Genomic DNA, 14,402 nt, shown 5'->3' with positions numbered 1-14,402 from the left:
TAAAGGAGTATTTGGATAGAACAATGTAGTCGATTCTAAGGCGCCATTCTCTAAACCTGTCTTTAAGATTAATATTTTAATATAATAGTACACGAAAGTACTATTTAATGCAGCATTAGAAACGAAGCTTATAATAATTTTCACTTAAATCTGTTAGAAATTTAATTAATTTTAGTTCTTAAAAATTTTACTATGAGATATCATATATATGATAATATAAAAATTTTAATTTTAGAGGTATGTTTAGAAAATTGCGCGTCAGAATCGACCCTAATATTTGTTGACGCTTAAAAGTTATCTCGCTGGCCCCCGGTTTGGGTCTTAATATATATATTTATTATATATACTATAAATTTACCTGTATTTTTCGCTAATCGATTTCAATATTTATATTTTCAATCGTGACACTTGTGTCCAACAATGAGACGTTAAAGATCATGTGGAAGATTTTTGAGGAATTAATCTTATGATTTTACAAAGGAAGATACTCATATCTGAACTAATTATGATGACTCCATTTGCAAACGATAAAGTTCTTCCCGTATTGGTTGGTAATACTAATTGCGATTGGAAATATTTCTTTTGTATAGAACCAATTTATAATTTTTATATCGCACATGGAAATAACCCGCTGTTAGCTTGAATAAAATGTGGTAACCGTTACCTGGCAAGATATTAGCTTAGGAAAGGTCAATGGCCCCACCTAATCTTTCTTCTATATGGATAATTAAATAAATACTCATACACTCGTACATAATTTCATACGTATATTTTTTTTAATCACCTACCCCATCAGGAATTAACGCTGTTGTATAAAATATCTCCATCAATAGATTGATGTATGTATTTTTAACAATTAGTAATTAACTTCGTGATTAGTTACTAATTTTTAGTTTTAAACTTTCGTGTTGTTTTTATATTTTAAATACACTATCGGTATTTAAGACGAAGAAAAATTTTTACAGGTATATGGGTACTATTTACCTGCAAAAAATTTTTATTGCGTTAAGTCCCGATAGTATATTATAGATTATAAGATATATTATTCCCGATAGACTTCGCTATCTGTATACACTGGCGAAGTACTAATGAGTGATGATAGGTGAGGATAAAAAGACAGGTTAGGTAGCCCATCGTAATGAAAATACACCTTGCCCTCTAGACCAGTAATAAGCGAATTCGTCGACAGCATCGACATCGCCAACGGGTCCGTGAGTTGGAATGAGACATCCGACATTGCTATCTCGTTCTACCTCAGAAACCCGTTAATGATATAGACTCCATTGACGAACCCGCCTGTCATTTGTCTACAGGGCCTGGCTTTCAGCACAATGGTTTCCAGGGGGACACCACGTGGAGGTAGACTACTAACACCTAACAATAGCGTATTTAAAATAATTGCTAATTGTCAAAAATACTGGTAGATACTGTACGAGTTAGATACTGTAATAGTTGCGTAAATCGAATTTGTATAAGCCAGGGTATAATTTTATCTATCGACTTGCGAAGCAATATCACTGTTAAAAACATAAAGTTTAAACTGAAAGCTTATTTACTGTCTAACTTTGCTAAAACAGCAGAATACCAGAGGGAGACTTTGTACAAAAGTTGATTGCTTGAGTACCTCTGTCCCATTCGTGTTTCTACCGTGACGTAGTTGTGCTTGCTTGCGTAGCTGTGTTTCGGATTGAAGGGTGGGATATGGCGTAAATTTACAGGGTACAGAGGAATAACACCTGAATCCTCAGGAATGACAACGCATGGGGGATATCATGGGCGAAATAGTATACTCTGTTATGTCCATGGTACTGCTCATGTCTAAAGGCGACGGTTACCACATTCCATCAAGTGGGCCGTCAGCTTGTTTGTCATTCTAAGTTCTATAAAAAAAAATTACATTTCGTCATAGTCGTAGAATACTCACGGATCTATATATCTAATATTTGTCAAATCCGTCAGCATTCTACGACTATGACGATTTAAGAACGAAATGTAAAGTATCACACACAAATCCAAAAGGTTTAAGTGATACTAAAAAATCCATAGTTTTATTTAATGTATTCTCATGCTAATTAAATAAAAAAAATTGCTCACACCTTTCAGTACGCTCTTACTATATGTGGGATATCGATACTAGCTCCAAGCTAACATCGATATCGCACTATGTCAAGCAATGTCTTCATAAAAAAATTAGCCTATTGCAAACTGTTTGCAAAGTCAGTGGTCGATTAATAAAAAAATATTTATCTAAAATAATTTTTTACTAAACTATGCGTTAACTAGGTATCATAGATTTAATATTTTAAAGGCTTATACAGCTCATGGACATTTTGACTTAATTAATTATAAAGAATTTTGAATTGATTAGTAAAATTAATAGTTTTTTATAAATACAAATAGCATTTCAACGTACAATCAATTATGTTCATATCTAAAATTAACGAAAGGTTATTTTTTCATTAAAATTCGAATAAAGTTATATGCCTACAGTAACCAATAGTACTCTGTTATATCAATGTCATATGTCATAAAAGTAAAAGGTACTAGATGTCATTGTCAAATTGTCATTGAAATGTCATTACGTGGCCGAATCTGAAATTTCTTCAATATTTTATGTTTCAATTTAAAATATTATATATAAATAAGTTTAGATAAAATCTTAGTTATTCATAAGCAGAATGAAGTCCACGTGGAGAAATTTATGGCTAGTTTCAATCCTTGCATTTATTTCATTAAATACTGCTAGCTGTTATACTATCACTGTTGATGCACACGCCGAAGAATGTTTTTTTGAAAATGTTGAAGCAGATACTAAGATGGGTAAGTTTATAAGTAAACTAAAGTCATATTGAACATATTCCACAAATATTACAATAATATTGGTACTTTAATGTTTACCTAACCTTTTCAAATAACATTAATAAGAATTATATGAATTGTGTTGACATTAATTTTTCCATTTATGTACAAAAATATTATAGTTTCTTTAAATGGGTGTATTCTATTTCTTTACCTCTTTCAGGTTTGACATTTGAAATAGCAGAAGGTGGATTCTTAGACATAGATGTTACTATCACTGGTCCAGATGGCACAGTGATCTATCGTGGTGAGCGAGAGTCATCTGGCATGTACACATTCTCAGCACCTACTTCTGGAAGATACACTTACTGCTTCAGCAACAAAATGTCCACAATGACACCAAAAGTTTGTAACTTATTTGATATCTTAAGAAAAATAATTATTTGTTACAAATATATTGCAAATAGTTTATTTATTATTATTATTTTCTGTCATAAAAGTATGAAAATAATATTTTTTATGAAAGTACTCTTATGAATCCCGATTACATGGAGTGATGGCCTCAAATGCATTGTAGGATGTTGGTGGCTCAAGACTATTCCTTATGCCAATGTATAGGGAAAGCCTATCTTCAGCAGTGGACAGATAATGGCTGATATGATGATAACTCTTGTGAACTCAATATGTCATAGCAGTAAATTAAAACTTATTGCATACATTTTGTTCTTTTATTTTGTGAGGGTAAAATCATATAATACTATAGCAAATTGTAAAAATATCTATCCAATGAAATATGAATTTATTATTAAAAAAATTGCTATTTCTTCTTATTTTGTATAATAGACATATGATAAAAAATATAAACAATTATGGCCTATTATTATCAAATTAGGTTTTATAACCCAATATGTCAACTATATTTACCTACAATTGGATATAAATTATTACAATACTTTATATATTAGTAATAATTAAAAATGATATCAGTGAGGCTTTATTGTTTTAGGTGGTAATGTTCAACTTGGAAGTAGGTGATACACCCCATAAGACTGGTGAAAAAGAAGATGATGTCAATCACAATAAGTTAGAGGACATGATCAAAGAGCTGGCCACAACATTGAAAACTGTTAAACATGAACAAGAATACATGCAGGTATTTACAGTACTAAAATAAACAACACTAATGTAGCCTATAAAAACAAAACTAAACTATATTTTTCTAATATTTAGTAAAATCCTTATTTTCCAAATTCCACATTACAAAATATCTCATTTAGTAACAATATTATCAACTTATTGAACTCTAATATACATTATATGTACATGATTAATTAAATAGAAAGAATATATTTTTCCTAACAAATATAAATTGAAAGATACAAATATTTAATATTTCCTGCAGGTGCGTGACAGAATTCATCGTTCAATAAATGAAAATACAAACTCCAGAGTAGTTTTATGGTCTATTTTTGAGGCATCGGTACTCCTTCTCATGACCCTAGGACAAGTCTACTACTTAAAAAGGTTCTTCGAAGTACAAAGAGTTGTGTAACATTTCATCACTACTCATATTTTGTATGAACTGTACTATAAGTACCAAGAAAGTTATAAAATTTTGCCTCTACAGTAAGATGCGTAGGCAAAGGAATTTTGTTTTTATTTTTTGTTTAATGAAGTATTGTTTTAAAACTTAAAAGAACTGATATCATCATTTATCGTTCATGAAGAAATACTTCTACCCATGTACTTGTGTTCATTTTATTTTACTATAAATGTACAATTTGACACATTTCAAACCATCTGTATAAATATTAAACCTACATTATTTCACTCTTATATATAATCTATTGTTTAAATTATGTTCTTTTATTTTGTAATTCTGTGCATGTTTTGTTCATCACAATCGTACGAGTATAGACATTAAAATTTTATTTTTACATCAATCTTGGCGTGCATTACATATTTATAGCTTGTAAAAAAGAGTAAGTAGTAAGGTACTTCTGATCTGATGTGTGTAATAGATGAATGACTGGTGTATGTAAGTAGTTGTTTCAGTAAATTACTTCAACATGAAGAGAAATAAATTAATAATGTTTGTATAATAATGTGTCTTATTTAATTATCCCGATCTAATATATTGAACAGTATTACAGACTAAAGTAGGTATATTTCTATGTTGTCATAAAAAAAAGCACTGATATTTGAATCATTTTTAATACACAATGGTAGGTTATAAGTCATAAGCTGATTCAATTATTGGATATTTAATACAATTTTTCTAAATTCCTTTCACCTTACTAGACCAAACATAAATCTGAACCTGACCATTGAGAAATATCTAATTGCTTCACTTTAAACTGTTAGTAGTATTTTTGATAAATAGAATTAGTCAGCAAAGTAAAAAATTAAATAATTTGAAAATTATTACTTTAAAAATGTTCTCATTAAGCAAATAGGTAGCTAGTTGGTTTACCAGAATTTTTTAAATGAAGCTAGGATTTATAAGGCACTGCATTTTAGAAAGCCTAATTATTATGCAAATAATACTGTAGTAATGTTTGTTGCATATTGTATATTTTACCAATCCTAGATAGGTAAGTATAAGGAGTGTGAATTTGTCGTTAAATTGCATACGGACCCCCTAAAAACCTTATATTATTCTATTACTTGTTACTAATATAATAAAAACGCATCTATATTCAACCTCACCTATTATTCTCTACTATCGGCGCAGCTAGTGTTACTATTCCACTATCACCTATTAAAAAGACAGGTGTAATAAAAATTCGGAATTAACAATATAATAATTTTATTGAGATTTTAACAATGATGATCACTATCTTAGGTAATTTTATTTACAATGAATCTCGGTATTTTAATTCAACTGCAAGGTTCAGCTGTAAACATTTTGCTGAATCCCCAATTACTTTAAATAGTGATTTATTACATTCAAATGCATAACTAACTAACTAACATCTGAATCATAAATTTTGACTATAATTAATAATTAAGAAACATAACAAACAATAAATATTATAACAATCATCTTTATTGCATTTTAAACAAGGAATTCAGCATCATATCGTCATAGTCGTAGAATACTGACGGATCTTTATATGTAATATTTGTCAGATCTGTCAGTATACTGTGTATGACGATATGGTCTTTTGAACCAGAATATTCATACGAAGTTGTGCATAGGAGGCAATAAAAGGCAATAAAAGGCCCATCTGAGGCAATAAACAATTTGTGTCCTCTGCATGCAAAGTCCCCTATCTAAACAAGTACTTGTGATTCCCAACAAAAAGCATTTAAAAAATAGTACAAGGTGCACTTTTAACAATATTTTTCTAGAAAATTATACGACTACTCTCAATTCCTTGGCTCTATTTTAATTACTTATTCTAAAAGTGCAACATTACATACAAACATGAATGAAAAAATCTGTGAATATTGTTTCCTTTTTTAGAAATGTTGTTGGCTATATTTTTTCAGTTCGAAACAATAAAGCACGCATTATTTTTTAACGACAAAAGTACTCATAGTGGCCAATCTCGAAAGTAGCTACCATTCTATTATTAATAACAATACTATATCTTTTTTATAAAAGTGAAAGTGTGTGTAAAGACATCCAAAAAGAAATTTCTATAGTTCAAATATTTATAGCTGGGAAAGAAAATGAAAGAGAATGCGGACGAAGCCGCGAGCACAGCTACTAGCATAACTGGTACTTGGTGAGATTCACAATAAACGAAATATACAATATTAACATTTTCCACATTGATCACTAACTGAAAACTTTTAACCTTTGCATGTAAGGCCTCTATGTGTTTGATCTAGTATATTACTAGGATGTTTATGTATTCAGATCCCTATCACCTCGTATTATAGAGATATATATTCGTATGAGATGATATATATTACGATTCCGAATGGATAACAGTGAGATCAAGCCTGCCAGTGAGAAGCGCGCTGACGACAGCGCCGGGCGGCAGTATGCGGCCCGCGCCACCTGCCGGCAGCTCCAGAAGCGCGCCCGCACCACATGCACTCAGCAACCGGCTACTGCACTGTTATACAAGACGATAATTATAAATAATTGAAGTAAGTAGAGAACAAAATATTTAAAGGAAAACACTATTATGTGTATAAAGAATTATCGAAATCAGAATTGGTAGAGATATCACAAATATCACGTGAAGTCGGTTAAAAATAAGTGTGAGTGGGCTTAAAATAGTCAACATATATATTATACCATTATGACAAAATAATATATATATATAATTAAATATATTCCTAACTAGAATAATAGGCCTATTTGACGTCGTAACATTGATTGGCTAGCGCAGTTTTATATGGATTGGTAACTTTCGCTGCGTAGAAGATACTAAGCAGAAGAATGAACGAGGTGACACCTGGTTCCCGAGAAGCGCGGCGGTGGGTAGGTCCCCTCGATCCCGGCAGCGAGTCTGCAGCGCAGCGCGAGCATACTCGGGCCGTGGGTCGAGTGTCACGGCCTCCTCGAGCCGCACGCTGACCCGCGGCCATTCCGCAACACGCCCGCAACTCACACGCAATGCGCGCACTACGAACAGCAGGCAGCACACGTATGCAGACACGGGGTTGCCTACGAAAGGACACAATTGTGGTCATTAGCGTATTGGCTGTGTGTGGCTTTGTTTTAAATAAAATACAGCCTATATTGCTTCTACAGGTGAAAGAATTTTCAAAATCTGTTAATCTATATTATTAAATTATCTAAGTGTTTTTTGAGTTTATCCATTACAAACAAAAAATAAAATCATTCCTCTTAATATTCTCCTAATATAATAATAATATCGTATTAATATTATTAATAATTTTATTTTCTGAATTCTATTCTAGTCCTTTAAAAAAGCGGATATATATTCTTTGACTTGTATACACATGAAATTTTCACTCGCATCCCGGGGGAAAAACCATACAATTCTGGGGAGACATGATATTTGCAACATTGTAGATTATAAAAAAAAAACAATCTTTGATTACTTGTTTCATACATGATGTTTGAAATTTATATATGTATTGTACTTTAAAAGTAACTGTCAAAATACAGGAATGTACAGAAAAATGCAACAAATTTTCTACAAAACATTTACCTGGTAAAGCAAATATATATTTTGTCTTCCCTTCAAACAGACATGTAGCAAATGTACTCGGTTTGCCCGGCTTCATTCGTACGCGTCCGAAATGCAATGTCGCGTTGAAGTCCTAAAATATTTATATAACAAAATTAAGCACAACATATATTTTATACTTGGTCATTTACATTCTATAATGTTATATTGTGGACTTAGAATTAATAATAATATCATCAATCATTGTGGTAATAATATCATCAAAGAGGGTTGACGTCAGGCAGGTAGCCGGTCGTAAAACTAAAAACCAAGTCTTTTTGTAATATGGACAAAATCATATTACGCCGACCCCAAATTATTGGGATAAGGGTAAGAAGATCAATCGTTGTGGAAATATGACCAACACAATTATTGGCAATTTAATAAGCGGTTTTATTATATTTGATCGCTATGGACTTGTTACTCACTTTTCCAACTCCTGAGTCTTCGATGCTTATGTGTGGACGTTAGATCTTAGCATATAACTATAAAATAACAATTTAAAGAGAAAAAACTCTTTTAAATCTACTCAAATAACCCTTCCTTTCCCATAAGTGTCTATACAACTATGGGAATTTAATAGTCGAGGAATGGGCAGCAACAACCCTTTTAAAACATCACTTAAAGCCTGACTACGGTTGCCAACCCGCCTGCCAAGCACGACAACTATTGGCAAAACCTCCCAATAGGAATAGGCCTATGTGCAGCAGTGGACAATTAACTGTTGATATGATGATGAAATAGTTTATTTTAGACTAGTTGTACCCCGCGGCTTCTCCCGCGTAAATAGGTATATAAAGTATCCTATGTGCTAAGTTAGGATATAAACCTACCTATATACCAAATTTCATTCAATTCCGTTCAATAGTATTTGCGTGAAAGAATAACAAACATGCATCCATTCTTACACTTATTACAATATAAATAGGATTGGATTTGCTAACCTTAAGTAATACTGGCTTGAGTAAATCTCGTTCGCCCATAGAGACGCCGCCGGTGCACACGATCACGTCGGCTCGTTGCATGGCGGTCGCCAACGCCGAAGCCAAGTGCGTGGGTGAGTCGCGAGCAATGCCACAATCTATGCTCTCGTATCCATGCTCCCTAATAAAATAGGCATGTGTTAAAGTTCCCAGTTCTTGTCTTTATTATATATATATTGGTTAGGCGAGATTATGCGCTTCTACAATATATTGTTCATATTAATTTATTAAATTTTATCTAATATCAAACGTAAGTTTATATTTCAAATATATCATACGATTAGTCGTAGGCAATTTTTTATGACCGTACGGTCTCGACATAAAATGGGCCATCTCTTCCTTTCCGGTGGTTGTGGTAAGACGACTAAAGGAATTTAGTGGTCAAGGGATGGGCAGCAGCGTCTCTTTTAAAACATCAAACTGCAGTTGCCAACCCGCCTGTCAAGCACGGCAACTACTGGCAAAACCCCCAAAGGAAGGACTATATTAAGCAGTAGACAGTTAAGGGCTGTACTATATAACTTATACAGAACATTGTGGGAGGAAAAGGATTGTTAGTAACTAGTAATATAATCTCTCAGGTCGACCTCCACGCGGTTCCCTCTGGAAACCATCATGGTTAATTCTTGTCGAATACATCACGGTGGGCCAACTGACCTGCATTCATTCTCACCTATCATCCTCCACTAGTGCCTCGTCAGTGTATACCACTCCATTTTCAACCATTAAAAAAAAATATACAGAACTTTTCGATTGGATATTTAGTCTGGCAATCCTACCTAAGCAGCATTCTCAGCATTGTCCTATTGGAGTCTCGTATATGCGCAGGTCGAAGTTTACCCTCCGATGGCTCTTGCAGCTCGTTTCCAGTTGATAGTAGTGCCACCTAGTTATAATAGTAAGCATTTAACACTGTTGATATTAACATTGTCAATGAAGCAGTTTAACTGATATTTTTAATTAAAAAAGAAAATTTCTCAATTCGGCTATACTTTTTGTGTTTATGTTACGGAATATCTTCACCAATTGTAACACAACTGTGATAATAATTCTTTTTAAAATTATAGGATTTACATTTTTTTTTTTTTTTTTACAACACAGGGGGCAAACGAGCATGCGGCTCACCTGATGGTAAGTGACTACCGCCGCCCATGATCACCCACAACACCAGCGGCATTGCAGGTGTGCTGCCGGCCTTTTATACATATTTATTTATTTTCATAACGTATTAAAGCTGTCCTGTTCGGAACAAAATCTTAAATTTATTAATTAAAATCATCATCAACGAAATATGTGTGAGGGGATCGTATGAAACAAATAATATACGAACCTTCGGATGCGCTTTAACAGTCACATTCTGATATCCTGCACCCGCTAACAGTCCAATTAACGCAGCATCAAGAACGTCTCCTAGAATAATACAACATATGGCTAGACTTGTATCATGAAAAAAAAAACTATCATAAAGCATACTAGTTTCAACATGAATAAAAGTTTACCTCTATTAGTTAGTACCGCGCCCATTGGTATGTCGTAGCCAACAGGCCGGACATCTTGTTCAGGTTTTGGCGCTACCATAATTTCCACTTCGAACTCAGTCTCGCCATCATCAGAAGCCGACACCAATTTCGTATCTTCTACCTGCAGAAACGTTTAGAAAATAGGAAAAATCAATCAATTAGGTCTTCTCTATGCCCGCTAGATGGTGTGTAGGAAATAGCGTGTGTTGCACTTGGCAACTCACGACAGATGGCGCTAAAAGAAACGAAGGACTCAGCGATACTTAGGATATATTTTATATGAATCCATATTCACAATATAAATATAAAAAAAGGTTTTATTACAGAATGGCTTATGCAATTTTTATCAAATTTGTCGTCGGGATTAGTATGGAATAAAATCTTAAAAATAGGTAATTAACAATACTTCAAAATGCTGTGTTATGTTTAAGTTAGTTGTAACAATCATAACAATTTGTAACCTGCACGACACAGTCGGCGCCAGCGGGCAATGCAGCACCCGTGTTAATCCTGGCACATTCACCTGGTAGCAGAGGCTCAGTGGGTGCGTCGCCCGCCGTCAGCGCAGAGCGAACCTTCCTCACACCTGCACCATCCAGACTGATACAAGCATAACCTATAACAGGTTATACAATTGGTAAATTAGTCTATTGAAAACCTGTAAAAAAAACTCAAAAATTAAGTTTTAAATAAAAAACACACTGTACTACATACATACAAATCTGTTACGCCTGTCTCCCATTAGGGTAGGCAGAAACAATGGAACGCCAAATGCTTCGATTCAAACAAACTGAACTACTCACATATAATTGACAGTCTTAATATTATTCTTTAAGTTGTTGAAGGTCTAGTAAACATTTAGGTACATTTTATCAATATCACATTAAAATAAGCCTAATATATATCTATTAAACATATAAAGTAAATACAATGACTTTTTTTATAATTTTGACACAGTTGTTGTATAAAAATTTATATAACAGGCAAACACAAAAAGTTACATGTGCAGTGACAATAATATGTGCAATGTAATCATGTTATTGATGTAAACAACAATATGCAGCAGTTACATAATTACATTGCAATAATTTCATAAGAATTGTTATATATGTCTACACTATATAACACACTAACAATATACTTCATCTATGAAGATTAAAATAAAAAATATCCTAAGTCTCTAGAATGTGGTCGATCTGTGTAGTACATTCAACAGGAATGACTAACAAACAACATGCAAATACCTTCACAAATATTACATTTATAATATTCTATAAGTTTGTTCGAACATTTTGATAACATTACAAATCCTAATACCCTCAAGTATTGATATTTTTATGAAATTTTATTCTCATTAGTTCAGTATTTTACCAATACAATCATAGATTTATAATGATAACTATTTTAGAATTAACTCTGCATAAAACAGCTAATTCAATTGTGATAAAATGACTATCTTATTGAGTTTTAATTCTCATACATCAATATAAATATATACATAATAATCCAATAATAAAAAGAATTAGTGATAATTTATATGAAGAATAAAATTATTATATTAATTACCATCTCTAATTCCTTAAGCTCATATTATTATTTGTATTTATATAAATTATTACAATAATGAAATATATAAGGTAGTATAAAATTTTACCATCTTTAACAGAAGCTGGGAATGGTGGCATTGGTTCTTTTGCATGCAGGGGCTGTGCTACAACTCTCCCTAGACCGTCTTCTATAGAAACAATTTCCAAACGTTCGGTCCATTGTGCCATTACACTATCTATTATCTTCCATGCCTCAGACATCTCTACCATTGGAAATGGTGACTCTCTTGGTCTAAATGCGACTTTTGAAACATCCACGCTACTATGGTGAGGGCAAATGTGACCAGATTGCATAGAATCATGTGTTGATTTCACTTCTACATGCTCATTTTTTATTAAAGAAATTGCATGAGATAACACTGGTCGGATTACTTCAAAGCATTCTATAACAGCTTTCTTGCTTCCTGGGAAATTAATTATTAGTGTCTTATCTCTTATACCAGCAACAGATCGTGATAACATGGCCATAGGAGTCTTTTTTAAACTTTCTAATGTTAATGCGACTGATATTGCTGGTATATCCCGATAAATCACTGCTTTTGTAGCCTCTGGTGTTACATCTCTGGAACTCAGACCCGTACCTCCGGTAGTTAAAATTAAGTCTATATTTGAATCACTAAAATATTTCAATTCTCGTTCAATAATTTCTTTCTCATCAGGAATAATAATTGTATGCAAATTTGCTTCAGGAAAAACTTCGTTGGCAAGTTGAGCGAGACAAGGCCCAGAGGTGTCATGTGAATTGTTTTTGAAACAAGTATCACTCACAGTAATCACTGCTACCGCCTTCACCATTTTCCCCCTAAAAAAATATAAAACTAATGTATTTTATTTAAACAGCAACTTATATATACATGATAAGTTCCTCTGGTATACTTATTTTACTTTTTGGCTGTACGCCTATAATTTTAAATTAAATAAGAAAAAACATTAAATTATACCTTGTAAATAGAAAATATTTTGTCACTGAATTTGAACAAACTGTGAATTCTGATATATTTATTAAAAATTTAATTATGGTTTATAACTATGCTGTTGTATTAATTTCACAAAACAGAAAAAAAATATAGTAAGTAATCACGTTGTTACGCACCGACAACTGTATTAATATGCTAGTAGTAACTAAGTGAGAGAGAAGTATAACTTGCTTGCGTGAAACTTTTATTACATCACTTTGATAGAACACTACAGTATAAAAATAACAATAAACTGATATCACGGCGCTAATGAAAACTAATTTTTTAATCTATTCTATCATCTAATTAAATATTTTTCGCGGGTTAACGATATCCAATGAGTGACATTTTAAAATGTTGACATAAGCGCAAGTTGACAAGAAATAAAATTCTTCCATTGTACTAAAGCGTAGAGGGTTAGATAGAGAAAACAACCACTTATTGTAGTAGAAACAAAGTTAGTTTGAAAGCGATCAAACTCATATAACAAAAAATTGCCTATTATATTATAGTTAGAGATATTATGATAATATTAATATATTTTTATTTTAACCGATCTGTTAGTAGAAATAAAAATAAAATCTATGTAATAACATTTCATTTATTACAACATACTTATCAATCACAAATCACATCATTATAGTAGTAGTAAACACATGCTTTTAATATACAAACATTCATGATTCATAATAAATTATCTACTTAACCTACATGAAAGAGGCAGACATCCATTATTCACAATACTAATAGGCAAATAACATTAAATATTTATTCAATTATAAAAAATTACAAATTGTGCACAGACATTATTGCGTCAAGTAACATACATCATAAAAATATTTAATAATCGAGTTTATTTATTACCTTTTTGCGCTACTTCGTACGCGTAAATATCAGAAGTAGGAAAACTATTAAAGTATAGGTACTACTACTTCTACATATATGTGTTCTAGTATCAAAATAAAACAGGCCAGATTTTAAGTTAGATCTGCAGTAACATAATTGAGAAAACTGCATTCAATTTAGTACAGTAGTTTTTACGTAATGCCGGAACAAATGTACAGACAGACAAAATTACTAAAAATAATTGTTATGGCTTCTTATCACCCCTCATATCAATTTTTAAAATATCTTCCATGCACAGATTTGATCTAGTTACAAATTTAATATATTGGTACGATTGTTCATTAGAAGTAATACAATATTTATAATATCAAGTTCGTTAAGATACTTGAGAAATGTGAGAAAGACTCTGTTTTCCGCGCTTAGCCTCTCATTTGGGTCGTTGTGCGTACTTTAAGATACTTTTGTAATGTAGTAATTAAGCACAGAGCCCGCTTTATGAAAAAAAAAAAATTACTATAGCCTGTGGGTGTCTGCA

At 32.3% G+C, this 14,402-nt stretch overlaps 2 protein-coding genes across 3 annotated transcripts; one reads left to right on the top strand and one right to left on the bottom strand.

Moving 5' to 3' along the window:
- Positions 1 to 2,560: 2,560 nt before the first annotated feature.
- On the top strand, positions 2,561 to 4,904 carry LOC113514984 (transmembrane emp24 domain-containing protein 2). Its single transcript, XM_026899090.3, has 4 exons — positions 2,561 to 2,820; positions 3,023 to 3,204; positions 3,806 to 3,952; positions 4,202 to 4,904. Exons 1-4 carry the CDS (start codon positions 2,679 to 2,681, stop codon positions 4,349 to 4,351), a joined length of 621 nt encoding a protein of 206 aa, XP_026754891.1. The 5' UTR covers positions 2,561 to 2,678; the 3' UTR covers positions 4,352 to 4,904.
- A 687-nt stretch (positions 4,905 to 5,591) lies between these two features.
- On the bottom strand, positions 5,592 to 13,381 carry LOC113514972 (gephyrin). 2 transcript variants are annotated; one of them, XM_026899074.3, is made up of 10 exons: positions 13,007 to 13,381; positions 12,113 to 12,867; positions 10,920 to 11,074; positions 10,438 to 10,579; positions 10,269 to 10,348; positions 9,718 to 9,824; positions 8,900 to 9,059; positions 7,938 to 8,049; positions 7,215 to 7,426; positions 5,592 to 6,869 (listed from the first exon to the last, which is right to left on the bottom strand). In XM_026899074.3, the coding sequence occupies exons 2-10, from the start codon at positions 12,858 to 12,860 to the stop codon at positions 6,720 to 6,722; spliced, it is 1,866 nt and encodes a 621-aa protein (XP_026754875.2). In that variant the 5' UTR covers positions 12,861 to 12,867; positions 13,007 to 13,381; the 3' UTR covers positions 5,592 to 6,719. The 2 variants fall into 2 exon arrangements, with proteins under 2 accessions (XP_026754875.2, XP_026754876.2); XM_026899075.3 differs by having other exon boundaries at positions 13,159 to 13,381.
- Between the last annotated feature and the right edge of the window lie 1,021 nt (positions 13,382 to 14,402).

This window comes from Galleria mellonella, unplaced genomic scaffold, assembly GCF_026898425.1.
Source record: "Galleria mellonella isolate WM207_F2 unplaced genomic scaffold, CSIRO_AGI_GalMel_v1 utg312, whole genome shotgun sequence".
In the NCBI taxonomy this organism is placed as follows: domain Eukaryota; kingdom Metazoa; phylum Arthropoda; class Insecta; order Lepidoptera; family Pyralidae; genus Galleria; species Galleria mellonella.
The sequence above is the reverse complement of the archived record's forward strand: the minus strand, read 5'-3'. Positions and strand labels throughout refer to the sequence as shown.